This window comes from Arvicola amphibius, chromosome 3 (genome assembly GCF_903992535.2).
Source record: "Arvicola amphibius chromosome 3, mArvAmp1.2, whole genome shotgun sequence".
Classification (NCBI taxonomy): Eukaryota; Metazoa; Chordata; class Mammalia; order Rodentia; family Cricetidae; genus Arvicola; species Arvicola amphibius.
In genome coordinates, this window is record NC_052049.1 from 83500743 (window position 1) to 83525020 (window position 24278).

The window sequence follows — 24278 nt, forward strand, 5'->3', positions numbered from 1 at the left end:
TGGACAAAGCAATGGCCTTTAGCTGAGGAAAAGTTGCAGGCTTTAGAACAGCTGGTACAAGAGCAATTAGATGCTTGACATATAGAAGAATCTACCAGCCCTTGGAATTCTCCTCTATTTGTGGTTAAGAAAAAATCTGGTAAATGAAGAATGGTGACACATCTCAGGACTATCAACAAGGTTATTCAACCTATGGGCTCTCTGCAATCTGGAATTCCTCTGCCCTCTTTATTACCAAAAGGATGGCCTCTCATAGTTACTGATTTAAAGGATTGTTTCTTCACTATATCTTTACAAGAAAAAGACAGAGAAAAGTTTGCCTTCACAGTGTCTACTTATAATAACTCTCAACCTACAAGGAGAAACCAGTGGACCGTCCTCCCACATGACATGTTGAACAGTCCCTCCCTGTGCCAATACTTTGGAAATCAACCATTGCAAATAATACACAAGCAATTTCCCAAGTCTATAATTTATCATTACATGGACGATATTCTGTTATCTGATTCAAACATGGATACCTTAGAAAGACTGTTTGAAGAAGTAAAAATACTTTTACCTAAATGGAGATTGCAGATTGCTCCTGAAAAAATTCAGAGAGGAGATTCTGTTAATTATCTAGGTTATAAAATAGGTTTGCAAAAAATTAAAACACAAAAGGCACAAATTAGGAGAGATCAGCTATGGACTCTCAATGACTTTTAAAGGTTGTTAGGAGACATTTCCAGCTTAAGACCGGCTGTTGGGATAACACCTGATATGATAATTCATTTAAATAAAACCTTGGACGATGAAAAAGACTGAAAAAGTCCCAGAGAATTTACAGCTGAAGCAGAAAAGGAGCTGAGAATGAAGAGACACATGTGGATAGGGTGAATCCAGAGCTCAGTTGTATTCTAGTCATATTGCCTTTCAAAATTTCTCCTACAGGAATTTTAATGCAGAGAGATGATATTATCTTAGAATGGATCTTTTTACCATATAAACAAAGTAAGAAAATAAAAACTTATGTGGAAAAAGTCTCTGAATTAATTATAAAAGGCAAATTGAGACTTCGTCAACTAGCAGGCGTAGACCCAGCCAAGTCAGTTTCTGGGGTGCATGGGGTTTGCTGTGGATGGGCAGGCATATTAAAGCAAGGGCTAGCAAAAGCAACAGCATTGGGCTATTTTGACAAGTCTTAACTTCGGGGATTTTGGATGCATTGAAGCTTCCATTGGGAGGGTCCAGGGTCGCCACTGAATCACCAACCTGAAATGGATGTGAGAGTTCTGGGTGTCTGGGCTGGTAGCCAGTGGCCAGGGGTCTCTACACCTGGCCTTGGAGATCTGGAGGGCCTTCAGATGGACATATAAGTGTTTGGGAAGAACAGCATCAGGATTATGTATCTCAACTGCGTTAGTAAGCGGTGGCAGTTTTTACATAGGGTCTCATAAGGAGTGAGCATAAATCGCCCCGGGGTGTTTCAAACCTGGAACAAAACAAAGGGAGGGAGGGAGGGCTGTCTAGTCATTCCTGCCAATCTCTAAGGCCAATTTTGTCAGGGTCTCTTTTTTTAGGTTTTTTTTTTTTTTTTAGTTTTTAAAATTTATTTATTTAACATTTCTACCTCCTCCCATCATCCCTTTTCTCTCTCACTCCCCCTTCCCCTCGCTCTCCAGTTCTAAGAGAAGTCAGGGTGCCCTGCTTGTGGGAAGTCCAAGGCCCACCCTCCATCCAGGTCTAGGAAGGTGTGGATCTAAACAGACTAGGCTTCCAGAAAGGCAGTACATGCAGTAGAATCAAAATCCAGCATAGTGAAGAGCTGCGGGCAAGCCTGCTTTTTGTCCCGCCTGGCTCCCATATCAAGATTCTCTGTGTATTTTCCATCTTTGTGAGGTTTTATTTTCACCTCTATTTAGTTTATTTTTACTTTTACTTTTTCGAGACAGGTTCTCTGTATATCTTTGTCCTGAAATAACTTGGTAGACCAGACTGTCCTTGAACTCTCAGAGATCCCTGGGTCTCTGCCTCCCAGGCATAGGGATTAAAGGTGTGTGCTACCACACCTTGAAGTCACAGAGGTCAATCTACCTCTGCCTCCCAAGTGTTGGGATTAAAGGTGTGTACCATCACACCCAACTTTAGATCCCGCCCATTCCTTAGCTTTCTGTGATTCCAGTCTTGTGGCTGAGATACTGGCCAGAGCCATGTTCATGGCCACAACTCTACAGCATTTCAAGGTCCCTGCCAGCAAGCAAGCTGCAGCATTCTGCTCACAGGCCACACTCAGTTGGACTGCCTGCCTGAAAGAGTCAGAGTTTGCCCTGGCAGGACGGCCCAGAAAGCCAGCATTTTAAAACGGCACAGCTTTTTTTCCTGCTACGGCTGAAAACCGAAAAACAAGCATTCAGTTCCTCATCAATACCATTGAAGTGTTTCGTGGCAGGACCTCTTAAAAGAGCTGCAGGGTTCTGCAGCTAAAGCTGAGTCAGGAAGCCTCTCTTAGATGAGAGTGCTTGCTTGCTTGTAGCAAGCAAAGCCAAACCTGAAAAATTGCTGCTACACTACTAACTTCCCTTCTTCCCAGCATTCTGTTTTGTCTACTCCACCTACCCAAGGGGCTCGCCTAACAAATGGGCCAAGGCAGTTTCTTAAGTCCACCCTCATTGTCAGACACATTCAGATAGTCCGGTATAACACATGCTCATTCAGACCGAGTCTAGCAGGCCTAGTTTGCTATTTCTAGTTTGCTATTTCACACATTCGCATGCTCCACCTTCAAAGGGAGTTGGGCGGGGCTAGAGGAGGGGTGTGGCCAGCGATAGGTGGGACCCTTAGTGGGTGGGCAAGCACTGAGTACCTCCCATCTTCCTAGGTATAAAAGAGGGCACACTCAGGTGCCAACTTCAAAGCCAGTGGAGTCTCACTGGAGAAAGCTGCTGTCTGGTGCAGCTCTGTCTTCTGCCAAGCCTCCATTCGCTGCTGTGGGGTAAGTCGTCTGTCTCTGTTCATTAGGTTTGGGATTAATCCTCCTGAAGAGACCTCAACATCTCCTCTCTTCCAGATCATCAGAAGAGATCTCTAGGTGAAAGGTCCGGACCAAGATATCCTAGGCAGCTGGCTGAGGTAGGCCTGGGCTGGCCTTCTGCTCTCTAGAGACTCTTCTTGGGGCAAGAGCCCTGACCAGGGTGCTGGGGCCCTGGGTAATTGAGTCAGCAAAGCTTTGTCTTCTCTTCCCTTTTTTCAGCCTTTATTTGGAGGAGAAGGATTTTGCTGCATAGGTCAGAATCTCCTCAGACGTTTGATTCTCCTGAGAGTCGTATTTAATATTTAAAGTGGATCCCTGACTAAAAGGACACTAGAGAATTAAGAAAAAGGGAAGAAGAAAGATAAGAGGGAACGAAAAGACAGTCGTGAGAGTGGAGAAAACGCTCCAGGAAGACAGGGAGACAAGAGAAGACAGTCAGACAGACAGACAGACAGACAATCTGACTGATCCTTTGGCAGAAGCCCAAGATCTTGGCCAGAGTAGCCATGTCTTCTGAACACCGAGGCCCCCAGAGCACAGGCAGCACCATCATGACCTTCTGCCCAACCATGAGCGAATTTTCAGATTTCAACAAGTATATAGCCTACATGGAATCCCAGGGGGCGCACCGAGCTGGACTGGCCAAAGTCATCCCACCCAAGGAGTGGAGAGCCCGGCAATCCTATGAAGACGTCAGGGACATGGTAATAGGCACTCCCCTGCAGCAAGTGGTGTCTGGCAAGGCCGGTGTGTACACACAGTTCCATAAGAAGAAGAAAGCCATGACAGTGGGACAGTACCGTGACTTGGCCAACAGCAAAACCTACCAGACACCGCCACACTTGAATTTTGAAGATCTGGAGAGAAAATACTGGAAGAATCGGTACTTTGGGTCGCCAATTTATGGTGCGGATGTCAGCGGCTCCCTGTTTGACGAGAACACTCAACATTGGAACGTGGGACACCTGGGAAGCCTTTTGGACCTCTTGAAGCAGGAATGCGGCATTGTGACTGAGGGCGTCAACACGCCCTACCTGTACTTTGGCATGTGGAAGACCACCTTCGCGTGGCATACAGAGGACATGGATCTCTATAGTATCAACTACCTGCACTTTGGGCAGCCCAAGACATGGTATGCGGTGCCCCCCGAGCATGGCCGGCGCCTGGAGCACCTGGCCAGACAGCTGTTCCCGGGCAGCTCCCAGGGCTGCCAGGCCTTCATGAGGCACAAGGTGGCACTCATCTCCCCCACTGTGCTCAAGGAGAATGGCATCCCCTTTGGACGCATGACGCAGGAGGCTGGGGAGTTCATGGTCACCTTTCCCTACGGCTATCACGCTGGCTTTAACCACGGCTTCAACTGCGCAGAGGCCATCAATTTCGCCACCCCGAGGTGGATCGACTATGGGAAGGTGGCGACTCAGTGCAGCTGTGGGGAGGCCAGGGTGAGCTTCTCCATGGATGTCTTTATGCGCACCGTGCAGCCTGAGAGCTCTGAGCTGATGAAACAAGAGGAGTGTCATGGAACTATGGACTCCCTGGGGGTCACCTCACGCCACAGGCAGGAACTGACCCTTGGGACCTACACACAGGTTCAGGGGACATCTACTCCGGGCTGGAGGCGATCCCATCTGGGACCGCTCAAGAGTCTGGTAGGCAGAGCCCACAACAGCTGTCCTTACACCAAGGTGCACTCTGTGTACCCGTTCCGTTCAGCGCCTTAATCCATTGTGCCGGTTAGAAGATGGGCCCAACAAGCTCCTGGGGCCTCCGTGATCCCCGAGGATGCTGCTTATGCCAAAGCCGTGGAGCATTCACAGCATTCACAGGCCTGTGGGATCTTGGCTAGGAGCCCCAAATTTCGCTGTCACTCACGAAGATGGACTTGAACTAAGCAGTCCCAAGGACCTGCAAGTGACCCCCAGATGAGCGTGCTGACTGTTGACTAGATTCTGGCCTAGAAGCAGGGAGGGAGGAGAGACAGATGTAGGCTGCTCCCTCCTGGATTTTCCAGGCATTTCCTTGTAATTCTGCCGTTGTCTCATGGTCTCAGGGGCTGCTGGAGGGACTGCAGTGTGGGAGGGTAGCAGAAGGGGAGGGGCTCCATCCCGGGGCTGTGAATGATCTGTTGTCCAGATAAGGTTGACATGGCTCCTTCCTGTTAGTCATCCTTACCTGTGCTCTGTAGGCAGAACCAATAAAGATGTTGGTCCTCCCGACTGAAGTGTGCTGGTTTGTGTTTGGGATGCTATAACGGAGGGTGGAGGTTATGTCTTCCCAGGGCAGGATTTCTTCTTCCCTGCCCCCTCCAGCTCCAGGGTGCTGTGAACCAGCTCTGCCATCACTTGGACCAACACTGGGTGGAGCTGAGGCTCTGAGACTCATTCCCAAGTAACACCTGTGTTGGGGATTTGCTCCTTCTCCCTGTTGGCTCAGCTGGGGAGGGGTGAGGGAGATAGAGTCAACCAGACGAGTTTCCCTGTGAACAGAATCCAGAGACCAGCTTAGGGGTGCAGAGTTGATGGATTGCATATCTTTATTGGTTTACATGCATGTGTTACCCAATCAGCAAAGGTCATATCAGGTTCTGGCCCTGTCAGCCTGAATGACAAAAAATCTGTCTATGTGTACAGGAGAAGACAGCATTCCAGGCAGTGTGCCTGCACCAGAGGGCAGAGCTCAGGCAACACCCTGGGATTTGGCACCGAATTAGAAGGCCTCTACTTAGCTGGGACTCCATTATGAGTTCAGGATCAGACTCATACCAAGATCTATGGTCTTCTTGGACAATGTTTTGTTTTGGTTACACTACCAACCACCCCAGAAATGAATAAAGACAAGAAACTGAGCAATGCCCCCAAAGAGTGAATAACCATACAATAATAATTCTTTAAACTGAAACCACCACAAAATGAATAATTAAAATGACTTTTTGCCAGGTGGTGTGGCTCATGCCTTTCATTTCAGCACTTGGGAGGCAAAAATGGGCAGATCTCTGAGATCAAGGCTAGCATGGTTGACAGGGTGTCTTCCAGGACATCCATAGTTACACAGATAAACCTTGTCTCAAAAAATTCAGAAAAAAAGTTTTTTTCATATGTAGAAAACATTCTCAAATTTTGATCCATACCGAGGCACAACAATTTTAAATGTCAGAGGATCAATATTTAGCACAGTTTTGACCAGAATGAAAAAAGCTGAAAGGTAACATTAAGAATGGTAAAGCGAGCCGGGCGGTGGTGGCGCACGCCTTTAATCCCAGCACTCGGGAGGCAGAGGCAGGCGGATCTCTGTGAGTTCGAGGCCAGCCTGGTCTACAAGAGCTAGGTCCAGGACAGGCTCTAAAAAAGCTGCAGAGAAACCCTGTCTTGAAAAACAAAAAAAAAAAAAAAAAAAAAAAATGGTAAAGCGATCAGGGCTCTGTGTCACACACCTTTAATCCCCACACTCGGAGGCAGAGATTGACTCAGGAGGAGCTCTGTGATTTCAAGGCCACCCGGGGCTGTTACACAGAAATTCTCTTTCTCAAAAAACCAAAGAACAACCAATAATAAAAAGGAGGGGTGGGGAAGTAATCCTATATGGTAGGCCACTTGGTTTCTCTGTTGGGTCAGTTTTGGAAAATTACTTCTGGAAAATGACTGGTAGTTCATAAAATGTATTCCCAGCCTAAAACTATAGAGATCTTTATCCATTGTAGCTTTCTGGACATTGATTTAAGGCATTTTACCCTAACTATGACTTTTCCTCTCTATGCTGGTCCCTACTAGGATTCTGCTGGGATTGTTTCATTTTAATCTTTTGTGTTTTGTTTCCCTAATTTTACTTTGGTATTAATTCACCAAGTTCCTCAAGATGAATGATACTTATATGTTAGTGGTGACTCTGGACACATGTAGAGGCTAGAAGGAACTTAAACTCCTGATGCCCCAGACTCCTCCTCCCAAGTCATTAAGTTTCAACAAAATTCACATTCTTCTTTGTTTTTTATTTTTCTTTTTTGAATTCTTCAAAACAGCATTTCTCTGTGCTGGAATTCTCTCTGTAAAGCAGGTTGGCCAAGAACTCACAGAACCTCTGCCTCTGGAGTGCTTGAATTAAAGATTAAAGGTGTGTGCTACCATGCTCAGCTAAGATTCCATTATTCTCTTTGTTTTGTTTTGTTTTGTTTTTCAAGACAGGGTTTTTTTCTGTGGCTTTGGAGCCTATTCTGGATCAACTAGCTCTTGTAGACCAGGCTGGCTATGAAGTCACAGAGATCCACCTGCCTCTGCCTCTCGAGTGTTGGGATTAAAGGCTTGCACCACCACCATCCAAGATTCCATTATTCTAAAGTGTGCTTTCCCACTAAGGTTCAAATGTCTGTTTCTTTTGACCTATGTTTTGATTTGGCTTTGACTTCTGACATTGACATTGCCAGCCCAAACTTGTTTAGCTTAATTTTATTTCAGTAGTCCCTTTGGAGTTGTAAAACTTTAAGACAATTCTGAGGACAATTCTGAGCCCCATCAGCCTCAGCAGTAGTGCTCCCCTCCCCCCTGGGAACCAAGGACTTACCAGCTACACATGCATGTACTGAGATATTGGGAACTTTCTATCTCCCTGAATAGGGGCAAGATAACCCTCTTTTAGGTGTTGACTCAGTTACTGGTGTTTTGACTCAGGCACTGGGAAAGGGGCAAAGTGACCCTCAGTTGTTTCCCCTATAACTCATCTGATCTGCCAACCACTCTTCAGCCAATTATTGGTAATAGCCCTTCTGAATAAGCCAATCATAATAGTTAAAGAACTACCTCCATTTACCCCACCTTGCTTCTCTGGGTTTTTCCTTTACAAGTAGCTTGTACCAGCTCTTTGGGGTCTTACTGGCCTCTAATGCTGAAAGACCCTGTCACCGAGGAGGCATCGCCCCAAAAGACCATCTCTCACACCACAGCTGATGTAAAAGCATGAGGATTTTATTCATTCTGTCATGACAGGGTCATGTTTTTTTTTTCTTTTTTTTTTTTTGGGTTTTTCGAGACAGGGTTTCTCTGCAGCTTTTTTAGAGCCTGTCCTGGAACTAGCTCTTGTAGACCAGGCTGGCCTCGAACTCACAGAGATCCGCCTGCCTCTGCCTCCCAAGTGCTGGGATTAAAGGCGTGCGCCACCACCGCCCGGCGACAGGGTCATGTTTTAATAAATAATGCTTGTTTAAAGATCAGAAGGGCAAAGCTAAGTCAATAGCAGTCAGGCAGTGGTGGCACAGAGCTTTAATCTCAGGATTTGGGAGACACAGGTAGATCAACCTCTGAGTTTAAGGCCACCCTGGGATATACAAGATCAGTGCAGAAATCATCCAGGTGGTGGTGCCTCACACCTTAAATCCCAGTACTAGGAAGCCATAAACCTTTAAGCCCAACATTAAGGGAGTATGAAATGGGCGGAAGAGAGGCTTATTCTGCATAGTTGACTTAATCTGCATAGTTGGCTTATCCTCCTTAGGTTACAGTCATCCAGCCTTGGTAGAGAGGTAAGACCATAGTGCCTGGCTGCCTTGCTTTCAGGTTTTTGTATTGAACCCCAATTTTTCTCTAGATTTCTTTTATTAATGCATTTGATGCCAAAGTATGGGTTGTAAAATCATGAAAAAGCTTTTCAGCCTCCCACACATGGCAAGGGTTTCATGTGGGGCTTTTAACCAGAGCTCCATTTGGGGTTCCAGCTCCAGCCCACGAGGTTTTCTTTCTTTCTCTTTCTTTTTTTTTCTTTCTTACTTTCAGTTGTTGGACACTAAAAGCCCACCAAGGAGGAGGTCGCCCTAAGAGACATTCTCAGCACAGTTGATGCAATAGCAAGAGGAATTTTTATTTTCCTGCTACAGCAGAGGTCCCTCAGCCTCAAGAGGAGAAGGACTCCTGCTTTGTCTATTACAGGCTCTTTTAAATGAAAAAACCACAGAATCAAAAGGGAGAGTACATAAATCATTTGTCAACTATTTTGACTAGTTCATTTAATGGTCAGCTAACTTTAATTGGTCACTGCTATGGTGGATGCTGGGTTGGTTAAACAGGGAGGAACACTTGCAAGTTATCTGCAGGTCGTCTCACCCCAGTTCCAGGGTCTGGGTCTATTGAAGAAAGACTACAAAAATGATGGAAAGCACTCAAAGCTCCAATGCACACATGGATGGTTACCAGTGTCCTGGTTCCCAGGAGGGTGGGTGCAGTAGTGCTGAGGTGCCCCAGAGTGTTTCATAGTCTCCCTTTCTTCTTTTATCTGTCCCCCTCTCTCTCTATCTGTCTCTCTCTTTCTCGTTCTCCCTTTTTGTCTTTATCTCTCTACCATGTGTTGCAGATACTCCCTTATACCCCTCTCTCAGGCTGCTACCCAACTAGGTAGCTTCCTTGAAATCCAGGCAGGCTCTTACTGTTCTAACAACAGCAATCAAGTCTCACTTCATCACCAGTAGTCGGTGGATTTGATAAGTAAGACAACTGGTAAGTATTAAAAAGAGGAATTAGTTAAAAGAAAGGGTTTCCGACATTAAAAAAATTAGAAAAGCCATTATAATAGAAGGATTTGGGTCTCTGTATGATAATATCTTAGACTGTTTAAATTTGAAAAGAATAATTGAGAGATTATCTAATTTACATGGGAGATATATAAGGTCAGTTGTAAACATTGTCAGCATTATGATTTTTCTCTTATCACTAAAACCGCTGATTACTCTGAGTGCTAACATACAGGCCTTAAAAAATGTGATAAAACAATCCCAGAGAGAGTCGACCCCAGACAGAAGAATTTAATGGAGAGCCAGTTTCTCCTTGCATTATGAGAATAGAGAAGAACAGCCTAAGGCTTTCAGACAACCAATCTTAAAATATCGAGTAATGTTACAGGAATTGCCAAACGGCAGAGGCTTTGTTACAGATAAGTGGACTCCTGTACCATTGCTGGATTTAAAGAGATTCAAGGAAGCAATAGTCTCACATGTCATGCCTTCACTTTTTATGAACCAAATGTTAAACTGGTGGTTAGTTTCTATTAGAATTATTACTAATTCCTGGAAAGAGTTGGTTAGTGGATTTTTAGAGACTGGTACACAAAATCAATGGAGTGCCTGGTTCAGAGAACAGGCTAAGATTTTTGAACAATGGACTAAAGCTAGAAGTAGGGAAATTCCTAACATCTCACCATTGGACAAGGATACTACATATTGTAGAAAAGCAGACTGAAATGATGATCACACATGGATTTGTGCTGTACAGTTGTTTGGATTCTTATGGGAGAATTTGAGAAATAAGAAAGAAAATTGAGTTATTTACTAAAGTTATGAAGAGGCTCAAGGAAGCCTTTAGGAATTTCTTACAAAGACTGACTTCAGCAGTAAATAGAATGATACAAAATTCAGAAGTTAGATAAATAATGGAATCTCTGACTTTTGAGAATGCCAGTTCTCTGGGCAAAAACATAATTAGGCCATTAAAGGTAAGGTCAGCACCTTTGGAAAAACGGATCCGAGATACAATTACTATATAATCTCATGAACATGATGATCCATGGATAGGAGGGGTGATTTCAGAGGTTTGAGGAAAAATCAAAATGTCAAATGTTATATTTGTTGTAAGCACGGTCACTCTAAAAGGGATTATAGGCAGGGTGTTCCTACAAACAACTTTTTTCTAAGAATAATCCATTTGGAAACGCCCCTCACTTTAAGATTATATGGAAGGTGTGGCAAAGGCAGGCATTGGACTAATGAATGAAGGTCAACAGGGAATATTCATGGTAATCATTTGCCATTGGGAAACTCCCTGAGGGGCCTCTTTCAGGCCCTATGCCAAATACAGTTCAGTCATTTCCTGCCATTGTAGAGGTAACTCCTTCCCAGAGCAATTAAAGGACCTGATGCCTATGGTAAGAAACCATACTACTGTAGAGAAGAGAACAGCTACAGAAGAGAGAACAAAAAATTCAGGAGAAACCATAAATGACCAAAGACCAAAATTTAAAATATGAATGAATGACTTTGTCATTGAAGGTGTGGTATACATAGGTGCAGCTGTAACACTAATTTTATCAGAAACTTGGCATCCAAATTGGCCAATCTAGGATGTAAGTGTTCAGTTATTAAGGATTGGAACTCTTTCTCGGGTAAAGCAGATTGTTAGGTAGGTCAAACGTATAGGACCAGTAGGACAGAAAGGGATATAAAACCACATGTGGCTTATATAGCAATGAGTTTGTGGGGACATGATTTGTTACAGCAATGGAATACACAGAATAACATTCCCCCAATCTCAGAAATAAACCATAAATTAGTGTTGCTACTGGGGAAATGGTATAAGGCTTTATAAAGAAGAGTCAGGAACCATTCAGGTTGTACAATAACAGGGCACATCAGTTGCTGATATTTCAAAGACACCAATATCCCTACCTTTAAAATGTGTGACAGATAAACCTGGATGGGTTAAACAATGGGGTCTAACAATAAAGAAGCAGCAGGCTTTAGAACACCTGGCACAAGGACAACTAGTTGCTCAGTGTATCAAAGAATCAACCAACCTTTGAAATGCCTCTGTATTTATTGTTAAATAAATCTGGAAAATGGAGAATGGCAACAGATTTAAGAGCTGTTATCATGGGGATTCAATCACTGGGCTCCCTACAGTCTGGTATTCCTTTGCCTTCTTTATGCTGAAAGGATGGCCTCTTATAGTTATCAATTTAAATGATTGTTTCTTCACTATACTTTACAAGAAAAAGACAGAAAAATTTGCCTTCACAGTGCCTACAGAAAATTCTCAGCCAGCTAAATGATATCAATGGAAGATTCTTTAATGGGGAATGTTAAATAAACCATCCCCGTGTCAATATTTTTGTAATTCAGTTATTAGAAATGATGCATAAGCAATTTCCTGAATCTATACTTTACCATTACATGGTTGACATTTTGCTATCTGAATCAAATGTTGATACTTTAGAAAGAATGTTTGAAGAAGTAAAGAAAATTTTGTCTTGCTAGTGATTACAAATTGCTCTTAAAATACAAAGAAGAGATTTTATTATGTTGGTGATAAAATTGAGTTACAGAAAATGAGAACCCAAAATTATGAGAGATCGATTACAGACTCTTATTGACTTCCAAAGATTGCTAGGAGATGTTTCCTAGCTATGACCCATTGTTGTGATAAAACATGATCAACTGATTAATTTAAACAAAACCTGAGGTGGTGACAAGGGTTTAAATAGTCCCAGGGAACTACCAGCTGAACCTAAGAGAGAATTTGACTTTAATGGAAGAGAAATTACAGAAGACACATGTGGACTGTGTAGATGTGAATCTTAACTGCATTCTGGTAATATTACCCTCCAACATTCCCCTACAGGAATTTTAATGCAGAGGGATAATATGTATATATAATACTCATAAATTAAACTTTTTATAATGATATTAATGGCCATATAGAGTACTAAGTAATTCTAGGAAAAAGTTTCATCTACCTTTTCATACATCATTTCAGATTTGAATCTCTTTGAGTTCTCTGCAGTGAAGCATGAGCACCTGTAATACCAATGTTTGAAGTCTCCATAAGGAGGATGGAGCCCATAACAATGACTCATCTAGAGCTATGATAAGACCACTAACCTGAAAACACCACCTAGTGATTGGCTTTGGACTACAAACTGCACAGAAAAATTTCGAGGTGGCTAGCTGAGATGATCCAGCCTAACATACTACCCTAGTCAGGACTTGAAATGAGCCCTGCACATTCCCATTACACAGACACTAGAAAAAAGTGAAACAGCTACCTCTCCCAGGACTTGACAATTAACACAAAGTTTTCTTTCTAAGGATTCCCTAAAGATACAGTCACCTACAGTGAGCAGGAACTAAATTTAAGATTATAATGCCCACATTAATTATCAAGTGTGAGATGGGTGATTTTTGTTTCTTAAATAGATTATGGATGTGTGTAATTGTTTAGATTCTTGGATGCAAGTTGTAATGGATAATGGCTTGGGAAAAAAAGGGATAATATAGATATGATAATAGAAGATGTAGATTATTGAATCTACTTTTAAAAATTAACTGCTAGTTTTAAATGTTTGACATTGGATTGGATTTTTGTAATATTATATACTAATTTTGTATATTGATTAATTTTTAAATCTATTAATACTCTCATTCAAGGTATTGTACCTATATAACTCATTAAACAGCGTAATGCAAATTTCTAGTCCTTGAAGATTATTATTACCAACTTTTTAGAATAATAAGGAAATACAGGTTAATAGTAAATAACCTAGTATAATTGAACTTGTAGTCACATTAGGTATGTTTTCAAGGTCAAACAAAAATACATTTTAGATAGACATGTCATCTTCAAACATTTCAGAGATCTACAGAATATGGCCTTTTAAGATGTTTTACTACCCTAGGTTCTTCTATTTTTTGAAAATGAGACATGCCTACTCCTGGCAAGACCACTCTATTCAAGAAGATAATGAGCCGGGCGGTGGTGGCGCACGCCTTTAATCCCAGCACTCGGGAGGCAGAGGCAGGCGGATCTCTGTGAGTTTGAGAGCAGCCTGGTCTACAAGAGCTAGTTCCAGAACAGGCTCTAAAGCTGCAGAGAAACCCTGTCTCGAAAAAACAAACAAAAAAACAAAAACAAAAAAAAGAAGATAATGGGCTTCGAAGAAACACAACATGGAGTTTTTCTTTGTAGCAAATGTAAGCTAATGCACAAGTAAACGTTCTTGTCTTGGCTGTTGACAGTATGCTGTCCAAATTGAACAAACAGGACACAAAAGAAAGTGACTGCCAATCATTGCCAAGACAAAGAGGGACAGTGCTTCAGAATGTGCTGCTTCACAGAAAGGTCTATCAGATATGTTAGGCCTGTAGGCCAAAGATGGAGATGCCCCAATGTTGCAGAGGAACTTTGGGTGACTTCTAGCCAGCCAACTGTTTCTGTCATTTCTCACATTTTATAGAAGTTGCTTGCTGGCACTTCCTGTTTTCCACTACTTCCTTTTTGGTTCTCTGAGAGAGTTGAACACTGGATATTTATAGTTTCCCTTGTTTACCAGATGAAGAAAGAAAATTATGATAGAAAGTAAATTAACTACAAGACTACTACCACCAAGAGAGTCTAGATATAGAGTAATTTTTCTGAATTTGTTAAATGCAAATGGGCTAGACATTGTTGACATACTTATTGCCTGTATATATTGTAAATAGTTATTGGACTTACTGTACATAGTTTTCATATATTAGTTATAGCCTTCTTTTTATTTTAGATAAAATAGGAAAAATGTAGTGATATTTATATGTTTTAATAAGTAAAGCTTGCTAAAAGATCAGAAGGGCAAAGCTAAACCACTAGAGGTTGGGCCTTGGTGGCACACACCTTTAATCTCTGGATTTGGGAGACAGAGACAGATGGAGTTCTTTGAGTTCAAGGCCATCCTGGGCTCCATAAGGTCTATGCAGAAACAAATCCAGGTGGTGGTGCCTCACACCTTTAATCCCAGCACTATGGAGCCATAAACCTTTAATCTCAGCACTAATGAGCCATAAACCTTTAATCTCAGAACTAGAGAAAATGTAAAATGAGAGGAGAGAGAGAGTTTTAGTCTGTTTAGTTTTCAGTCACGCAGCCTTGGTAGAGGTAAGACTTCTCTAGTAGTTTGTTTGGTTTCTTATCTGGTTTTCAATTTCTCTCTCTGGGTTTTTATTATTCATGCTGCAGCGATTTGGACCACCATTGGTTGATGTTGAGGTCTATGCTCGTTTCATTCCCAATTTCCAGGGCAGCCTTGAGACCAAGCCACATTCCCTGAGTGAGCCCAGGAGTTACTCCCAGGGCTAGCCTCCACCCTGGCCCACCTCACAGACCCTGAACATCACTGCCCATCTGAACTTTTCATTTGTTGAGGCAGTTGTGACTCAGGGAGAATTTGTGATTACTGTTCTTTTTTTAACTTTTTTTTAAAAAAAGATTTGTTTTTTATTTCTTATGTATACAACGTTCTGCCTCCATGTATGCCCGCATGGTATACATGGCTGATCTAGAAGATCAGCCAGTGCTCTTAACCACTGAGCCATCACTCCAGCCCCCATAATGACTGTTCTTTAATCAACTTTTGCTTTAATATATGTATGTAAAGCAATGAATTGGAATATTGAAGCATGTTTTGAAATTTAAAGTTTGGGGCTGGATATCTGTCCAATATTTAAGAACATTTACTAACTAAACTTTTGTACTTGTTGATGACTCATTTTTAAAATGGAATGTTAAATTTATTTTACCCACCAAGCACAATATCCCCTCCCTTCTCTCCTCTCCTCACTTCCCTCACCATCTCCTTCTGTCTGACCCCCCCCCCCAGCCACTCCTCTTCCATCTCCATTTAGAAGGGTAAGGCATTTAGTAGCATGGCATATGAAGTTGAGGCAGGACCAAGGTCCTCTCCCTTACATCAAGGCCAACCATGGCATCCCAACATAGGGAATGGTTCCAAAAACCAACTCATGTATCAGGGACAAGTCCTGGTCAACCTCCAAGGGGTTGTACAAAGAAACCAAGCTATACAACTGTCACCCACATGCACAGGGTCTAGCTGGTCCCATGCAGGCTCCCTAGCTGTTGGTCTAGAATTTGTGAGCTCCCAGTGTCTGTGGGTTTCTCCATCATCATCTTGACCCCTCTTGTTCATATAAGTCATCCTCCCGCTCTTCAACTGGACTCCTAGAGCCCAACCAGTGCTTAGCTGTGGATCTACGCATTGGCTTTGATCAGTTACTGGATGAAGGTTCTATGATGACAATTAGTGTAGTCACCAATCTGATTACAAGGGAAGGCCAAGGCCAGTTCAGGCACCCTCTCCACTATGGCTAGGAGTCTTAGTTGGGGTCATCCTTGTGGATTCCTAGAAGTTTGCCTGGTACCAGTTTTCTGCCTGACCTCATAATGGGCCCGTCTATCAATATATCTCTTTCATTGCTCTCACTCTTCATCCCTCCCCAAACTCAACCATCCTGATTCTTCATATTCCTATTCCCAATCCCTTATCCTTTACCCCCTCTTTAACCCCTAGTTTCCCTTGATATCTCATCTATTTCCCCTCCCAGGGTGACCCACGCATCCCTCTTAGGGTCCTCCTTCTTTCCTAACTACCCTGGGCCTGTGGACTGTTACCTGGTTATCTTCTGCTTTCTGTCTAATATCCACTTATGAGTACACACCATGTTTGTCTTTCTCAGCCTGGGTTCCCGCACTCAGGATGATTTACTTCTAGTTCTATCCATTTCTCTGCAAATTTCTTGATGCCATTGTCCTTTTGTTTTTTACTGATGTGTAATTCTCCATTGTGTAAATGTACCACATTTTCTTTATCCATTCTTCAACTGAAGGGCATCTAGGTTGTTTCCAGGTTCTCAGTATTATGGAAAATGCTGTCATGAACATAGTTGAGCAAGTGTCCTTGTGGTGTGATTGAGCATCCTCTGGGTATATACCCAAGAGCAGTATCACTGGGTCTTGAGGCAGATTGATTCTGAATTTTCTAAAAAGTTGCCAACTGATTTCCAATGTGGCTGTACAAGTTTGCAGTCCCACCAGCAGTGGAGGAGTGTTCCCCTTACTCTGCATCCTCTCCAACATAGGCTGTCAATAACCTTTTTTATCTTGGCCATCTGACAGGTGCAAGATGGTGTCTCAGAGTCAGTTTGATTTTCATTTCCAGAGAGCTATGATCTTGAACAGTTCTTTAAGTGTATCCGACTTGTCAGGAACTCTGGTGATACCTGAAGTTGTAGTGCAGTGGGAGGGTCTCCCAACAGGATATAGCAATCCTGCCCCTCTCCTAGAGAGAGCAATTACATCTGAGCTCTGCTCTGTTCCCCTAAGGGAACGTCCTAGCAGAGCTATCCCCTTCTGCTGTGGCCCAAGATGTTACTTCTTTCTATACACTCTGGTATAGGGGAAGCAGAGACAGAAATGTAGCAGTCTTCTCTGGTTCTAGTGAATAGATACTCTTTTCTACTCTGCCTTGCTCAGTCCCCCTAAGGGAAGGTCTCAGCAAGGTTTTCCTGCTCAGTCTGCTGAGGCACATATAAGCAAGGATCATATACTCTGCTCTGGCAAAGGAAGAGCTTCACCCAGGGCCCTTTTGAGAAAGAGATTTATTTGGGAAGGAATGCAGGAGATGGCTGCCTCTGCCAGGGTGGGAAAGGACTGTCACAGACTGAACAGGCAGAGGGGATTCTATAGGGTTTCTTAGGGGCAGAGTTTTTCCAAGGGAAAAAAAATTCTGCTCAGAGATTGGCTAGTTTTCCTGCTCAGGGATTGCTTAGTTTAGCTGGTCAGGAGTAGAGTTGGCTCTAATTTCAGAGCCAAACTGTGTTTCTTTCACTTGTCCTTTTTAGTTTTTGCTTTATTTTTAGGGCTAAGACGTATTTCTTTCACTGGTTCTGGTTCTGGTTCTAGGGCCAAGGTGTGTTTCTTTGACTCTGGTTTCAGAATCAGGGTGTTTCTCTTTGGTTCAGTGATCAGGGATTTCAGGGATAAAGTGTTTCTTTCCCTGGCTCAGGTCTCAGATTCACAGTGTGTTTCTTTTACTGGCTCTGGGTTCCAGGACAGAGTGTTCAGAGATTGATTGGTTTCCTGATCAGGAATTGGTTGGACTGCCTGCTCAGGAATTGGTTGGTTTCGTGTCTCAGTAGGTCAGAGTAAAGTTGGCTCTGGTTTTCAGGGCCAAACTGTGTTTCTTTCACTGGCCCCTTTTATTTAGTTTTTTTTTTTCTCTATTTTTCAGGTCTGAGGCATATTTCTTCCATTGACTCTGGTCCTAAAGTCAAAGTGTGGATTATGGTTCTGGTTTGAGAGTCAGGGTGTTTCTCTTTGACTGACTCTTTTACCCTACAGAGTTTCTCTCTTTTATCTCTTGTATTCTGTTGTTTATGCTTGCATCTGTAGTTTCTCTTCATTTACCCAGATTTTCCATTTCCAGAATTCCCTCGTTTGTGTTTCCTTCATTGCCTCTATTTCAGTTTTCAAGTCTTGAACTGTTTCCTTCACTTCTTTGTCTTTCCTTTGATAGAGGAGGATCATCTGTCTATGTGTTACTTTCATTGGTTAATTAGAATTAGTAAAGAAACTGCTTGGCCTGATATGTCAGAAGATAGGTGGGTGGAGTAGACTGAACGGAATTATGGGAAGAAAGCAGTGAGGTCAGTCACCATGACTCTCCTCCCCGAGACAGATGCAGGCTAGAATCTTTCCTGGTAAGCCACCACTCGTGGTGCTACACAGATTATTAGAAATGGGTTAATCAAGATATGAGAATTAGCCAATAAGAGGCTGAAACTAATGGGCCAGGCAGTGTTTAAATGAATACAGTTTCCGTGTAATTATTTTGGGTAAAGCTAGCCGGGTGGTGGGACCCGGCCCGCCATTCCTTCTATATTCCTTGGCTTTCTTTAAGGGATGTGTGGATTTCTCCCATGTTTTGTATTTTTCTCAATTTCTTTAAGGAAACTTTTCCCTTTAAGGACCTCTAACATCTTCATAAAGTTATTTTTAAGATCATTTCTTCTGCATCACCTGTGTTGAGATGTTCTGGTCTTGCTGCTGTAGAACCACTAGTTTCTGATGGTGCCATATTGTTCTTTATGTTGTTGAATATATTCTTACACTGCCATTTACCCATCTGAATTTGGGATAATTATAGGTACAAGTGTTGATTCTTGTGATGTCTTCACTGGATGGGTCTTGGTTCCTTTATTGTTTCCTTTACTGTCTTTTGACCTGAATTGTCAAGGGTTCTGGTGATTGGATGGCTGTTTGGTCAAGTGTGGTGTCTCAGCTGATATTTCCTTGGGTCCCTAGATCCCGTGTATTATTCAGTTCTTCTGGCTGGTGTGGGCTTTACTTTTGTCTATGGAGTCTGTTCTTCCGACTGGTATAGGTTTTGCCTGAGCCTGCTCTTCTGACTGGTGTGGGTTGTGCTTATGCTTATAGGGTCTCCTGATACTGCTAGAGAGGGCTGATCACAGGGAGGAGGATGAGGTGGGCAAGTGGGAATGGGCAGCACAGTGGAACTGTTCTTCCAACTGGGTTAGATGTTACTTGTGCCTAAAGGCTAAAGGAGCTGCTGTTCTTCCAACTGGCATAGGTGCTGTGCCTCTAGGGGCTGTTACATTGCAGGGAAGTTTAGCCAAGGATGGGAGGATGATGGGTTCTGTGGGTTTGGGTGGCCGAGTAGGTCTTGTGGGTTACAGGGTCCAATGGGAGGCAATGGTGGTGGAGAGGCCTACCTGCAGGAGTCTTCCTGTTGGCTGGCTGCTTACTAACTCATCCTTCAGAGAATACAGCCTGGAATCCCATGATCCCAGCACCGACTATGGAAGTTCCACAATGAACACACGCACATAAACCACACACACAATGTTAGGTGTGGTGTTGCACAAGTCTCAGGTTTCAAGGCCAGCATGAAGCCTGGTCTACAGAGGGAGTTTCAGGACAGTCTAAGCACGTACACAGAGAAACCCTGTCTTTAGAAACAAACAAATAAATAAAATCACAATAGACTGTAGCTCCATCTTCTGGGGCATACTCACATGCATATACCCATATCATTATAAAAATAAATATATGATAACTGTAAGGTATATTTATATGCTCCTCTGAAATGTTTTCTTCTAGTAAATGTAAATATAAGCAAATCATAACAATAACACTCAACAAATAAGTAAACAAAGAAATAAATGAAACCTGGATCCAGTGGTTTTTGTTGCATTCGTTACTTGTGTGTGTGTATATATGTCTTTCTGTGTATGTGTAGGTGTGTGTGTGTGTGTGTGTGTAGGTATATCTGTGTGTAGGTGTGTCTGTGTGTGTAGGTGTGTTAGTGTGTGTATCTGTGTGTAGGTGTGTCTGTATGTGTAGGTGTGCATGTGTATGTGTCTGTGTGTAGGTGTGCATGTATAGGTGTATGAGTGTGTATGTGTCTGTGTGTAGGTGTATCTGTGTGTGTAGGTGTGTCTGTGTAGGTGTGTGTGTATGTGTCTCTGTGTGTAGGGGTGTGTGTGTGTGTGTTTTCTGTGGGTCCAAGTTTGGGGAGTCACTTCTGCCTCCACCAGTGTTTCTGAGGATTGATAGTTCTTCAGGCTTGTGAGCAGCTGCTTTTAATGATGGTCCAATTTGTTGACTTCCACAGATGTTCATATCAGACATATGAATGAGAACAAACCTGGACCACATTACCCTGGAAGGCTGCACAGCGCAGGGGCCCTTCTTAGGCCCAACTGTAGAGAAGGACAGGGTGAGAGCACCTAATTCTATCTGCAGAACCAGCGAGGGCCAAAGACCGACATGGACCTTGACCAGTGGTTTCAACCTTCCTCATGCTGTGACCCTTTAATACACTTCCCCAGGTTGTGGAGACCCCAGCCATGAAACCATTTTCTTTGCTACTTCATAACTATAATGAATGCTACTGTTATGATCCAGATTGTAAATATCTGATATGTGACCCCTCTGATAGGGTCATCTGACCCAAAGTTGAGAAACACTGGCTTGGAGATTGTTCTTCTGGGAATAGAGCAAAGCTCATTTGTGCTCAGGCCTAGGAGAAAGAAGCAGAGCACACGGTGGTGTCTTGTGAAATCCACGTGAATTTGCCTCACAATGAAATGAGATGGCACTGGACCAATGAGATGGTTGAGTGGGCAAGGATACTTGCCACCAAGATTTTTTCAACTGAGTGAAATCCCTAGGACCCAGGTGGGACATGGGGAGAACCAACACCAACAACTATCTTCTGACATCCACACTTTTACCCTGGCTCACACACTCCCAGACACACAACACACACTGAACACACAAGCATATGAAAATGTGGATAGCCTTAGGTACAAATGGGAAGTGTGCTGTGTGAGAAACACACAGAACATGTGAACTGCAGAATGACTTATTCTTCCTGACTAGACATGACCATGGCTGTCTGGAAACAGAAAAAGTGTCCTCGTCCCAAAGATCCCACTGCCTGAACTACAATGTTAGAAATCAAGTCTAATTTCAACATTTTAGCTGCTTTGCCTTTATTTGTGAACACTGGGTAAGATACATTCTTAATACACCAACTTTGAGAAGTCATCTGTGACTCTCTAATGGCAGTTGTGTGTGTGTGTGTGTGTGTGTGTGTGTGTGTGAGTGAGTCAGAGAGAGAGAGAGAAAGAGAGAGAGAGAGAGAGAGAGAGAGAGAGAGAGAGAGAGAGACAGGGAGAGAGAGAGAGACTACTACTAATATAGTGGTCAAATGTCTGACATTTTTCAAGAAATGGAAGAGACGGAGGGTAACTTGAATTTTCAGCTTCCTCTACACTTGGCCAAGTGGATGGGAGGTCAATGTTGAGCAGCCTGAGCTGCACTTAGCTCTCAGAAACCGGAAGTGACTGGCTAATGAAACCTCACTGGAAGCCCAGGAGTTACCAGCATCCAGAGGCTTGCTAAGTTCTGGAAAGAGGAAGGTGCACATGAGTTTAGTGTTTAGAACTGACAAACAGCTCTCTCCAGTGTAGCCAGTGTCCTACCAACTCTGTCAGAACTCTGAGGCGTTGGCGTTGGCCAGCTCCCTGAGTGCAGGGCAGTAAGCTGTAAGGCAGGACATCCGTTTAGGGGTCAGAGGTCAATCCACCTTCAGAAGCTGTCACAGGATACGGTGTGGCTGACCTCACAGGTACACGTCAGGCTATCAAAGCTCCATTCTTAGACTGTGTCAGAAGCTCTGTGTCTGCTCTGCCTGCTGGCTGGCGCCTCTTGACTGGAGCCTCATTGGTGGACTCCTGCACTCCTAGTTCCCAATGGCGTCGACCAAGACCACGTCTTCCAGTTGACGTGTAGTGATGAGAAGATGGATACGGGGTAGGTGGTGGAACAGGGGCTCGATCAGGCTTCTGGGCCTCACCAACTGCGGCATCTGACAGTTGCCTGTAGCTGCAAGCAATCTTACTGCCAGTGGCTATAGGCAGAAGAGAGTGTGAGACCTGGCGAAGCCGGAGGTGCCTCTGTCCCTGAGGTTTTCTTGGTGCTTGGGTCACCCGCCTGGTGGTAAGCTCCTGACTGGCAGAACCAGTCTCTGTATGGTCCACAACTGCCTGATCTTGGCCACGTTTCCACAGCTCATATCGGTCAGGCTGCAGGATCCGCACAAAGACATCCATGGAGAAGCTCACCCTGGCCTCCCCACAGCTGCACTGCGTCGCCACCTTCCCATAGTCGATCCACCTCGGGGTGGCAAAATTGATAGCCTCTGCGCAGTTGAAGCCATGGTTGAAGCCAGCGTGATAGCCGTAGGGAAAGGTGACCATGAACTCCCCAGCCTCCTGCGTCATGCGTCCAAAGGGGATGCCATTCTCCTTGAGCACAGTGGGGGAGATGAGTGCCACCTTGTGTCTCATGAAGGCCTGGCAGCCCTGGGAGCTGCCCGGGAACAGCTGTCTGGCCAGGTGCTCCAGGCGCCGGCCATGCTCGGGGGGCACCGCGTACCACGTCTTGGGCTGCCCAAAGTGCAGGTAGTTGATACTATAGAGATCCATGTCCTCTGTATGCCACGCGAAGGTGGTCTTCCACATGCCAAAGTACAGGTAGGGCGTGTTGACGCCCTCAATCACAATGCCACATTCTTGTTCTAACAGGTCCTGAATTGTTCCCAGGTGTCCCACGTTCCAGTTTTGGGTTTTCCCATCAAACAGGGAGCCGCTGACATCTGCACCGTAAATTGGTGACTCATAGAGGCGATTCTTCCAGTATTTTCTCTCCAAATCTTCAAAATTCAGGTGTGGTGGGGTCCGGTATTTTTTGCTGTTAGCCAGGTCACGGTACTGTCCCACTGTCATGGCTTTCTTCTTCTTGTGATATTGGGTGAACACACCTGCCCGGCCAGACACCACTTGCTGCAGGGGAGTGCCGATTACCATGTCACTGACGTCCTCATAGGACTGCCGGGCTCTCCATTCTTTGGGCGGAATGACTTTGGCCAGTCCAGCTCGATGCGCCCCTTGGGACTCCATGTAAGCAATGTATTTGTCAAAATCATTAAACTCTTCTTTGCTTGGACGAAATATCATTATGCTGCAGCTCGGATTCTGAGCACAGTTGGACTTAGACTTCATAGCTTCAATTTAAACACCAAATTCTAATATATGCACAGGATTGAGGGAGCAAACTTCTTTTAAACAATGAATTACTGTGGGTGTGCTGCAGCAGAAACTCCAGCCAGCTTCTGGGACTGTACCTGCCGTCCTTAGGCGTGCTGACACCCTAAGAGCCAGCACTACGGATGGGCGTCAGCTTACTCAAGCCTCTGAGGGGTCGCAACCTCTGCCATGTTCCTCTTGTTATCTATGGGATTGCTGGTGCAGCAGAATGTTGTCTTCGTGGAAGTGACTAAAAGAAACTCTGCAAGAATAAAGTTTGAGATGTTTAGTAAAGGCCCCGGGAAACTGAAAGGAAGCACTCAATTGCCCAGCCATTCAGAAGCTGGCCCTTTGAGCAATGTCAGTACAGTGCAAAAGAAGGTGTGGCTGGGAAGCAGAACATTGGTGATTCTTGTCCCCACCCAGGGAAAGTGATGCAGTCAGTCTAGACATCTGTGACAGTGTTTCTAGAACTGAACATGGGCGTGTGCTATGATCCAATCATACAGTTGCAGAAAATGCTCATGCCTAGACAGTGAGTGCTGGTAATACTGTTTCTGAAGAGCACGTTCTGCAAACAGCAAACTCCCACTAACAGTGGAGTGGAGAGGACATTGTTAGAAGTTTATACAACAGAAGTCACCAAGCGGGAAGATGAGTGTTTTATATGGAACCAATGTTCTAAAGCTGATTTCAGGATGTTCTAATCGAAGAGGATGCCTATTGCATGATCCATCTATGTAAGATTGGGATGAAACAAAGAAATTTATGTTCAAAGTCAGTGTGCATAGTCCACAGAGTGAGAAATAAAGATGGTATTGGATGAGAGCCTAAGATGGGATCTGTGGTTGCCAGTCTGCTCTGACCCCACATGCTGCCTACTGCCTACCAGAATAGCTCATTGTGACCAGTTATACACCTTTGAGATCTTACAAATGTCTCTCTACTCACTAAAATAGTTCAGGAAATAAACACTAAAGCCAAGGAAACAGGGATAATTGGATTAGAAGGAAGAGTGATTTAAAATGAACCAAACATTGAATTGAAAATCTATGGAATTAGAATTTGAAGAGCTTG

The 24278-nt window shown here is 43.8% G+C and overlaps 2 protein-coding genes across 2 annotated transcripts; one reads left to right on the forward strand and one right to left on the reverse strand.

Annotated features, from left to right (window-relative positions):
• The first annotated feature begins 3516 nt into the window (after positions 1–3516).
• LOC119809265 (lysine-specific demethylase 4D-like) lies at positions 3517–4734 on the forward strand. The gene has a single exon (XM_038322121.1). The coding sequence runs from the start codon at positions 3517–3519 to the stop codon at positions 4732–4734; it is 1218 nt and encodes a 405-aa protein (XP_038178049.1).
• A 17015-nt stretch (positions 4735–21749) lies between these two features.
• Positions 21750–23180, reverse strand: Kdm4d (lysine demethylase 4D). The gene has a single exon (XM_038322122.1). It carries the CDS (start codon positions 23175–23177, stop codon positions 21750–21752), a length of 1428 nt encoding a protein of 475 aa, XP_038178050.1. The 5' UTR covers positions 23178–23180.
• Positions 23181–24278: the final 1098 nt, after the last annotated feature.

Coding starts and splice junctions, on each gene's coding strand:
- LOC119809265 (XM_038322121.1), top strand. CDS start 3,517: ATGTCTTCTGAACACCGAGGCCCCCAGAGCACAGGCAGCACCATCATG.
- Kdm4d (XM_038322122.1), bottom strand. CDS start 23,177: ATGAAGTCTAAGTCCAACTGTGCTCAGAATCCGAGCTGCAGCATAATG.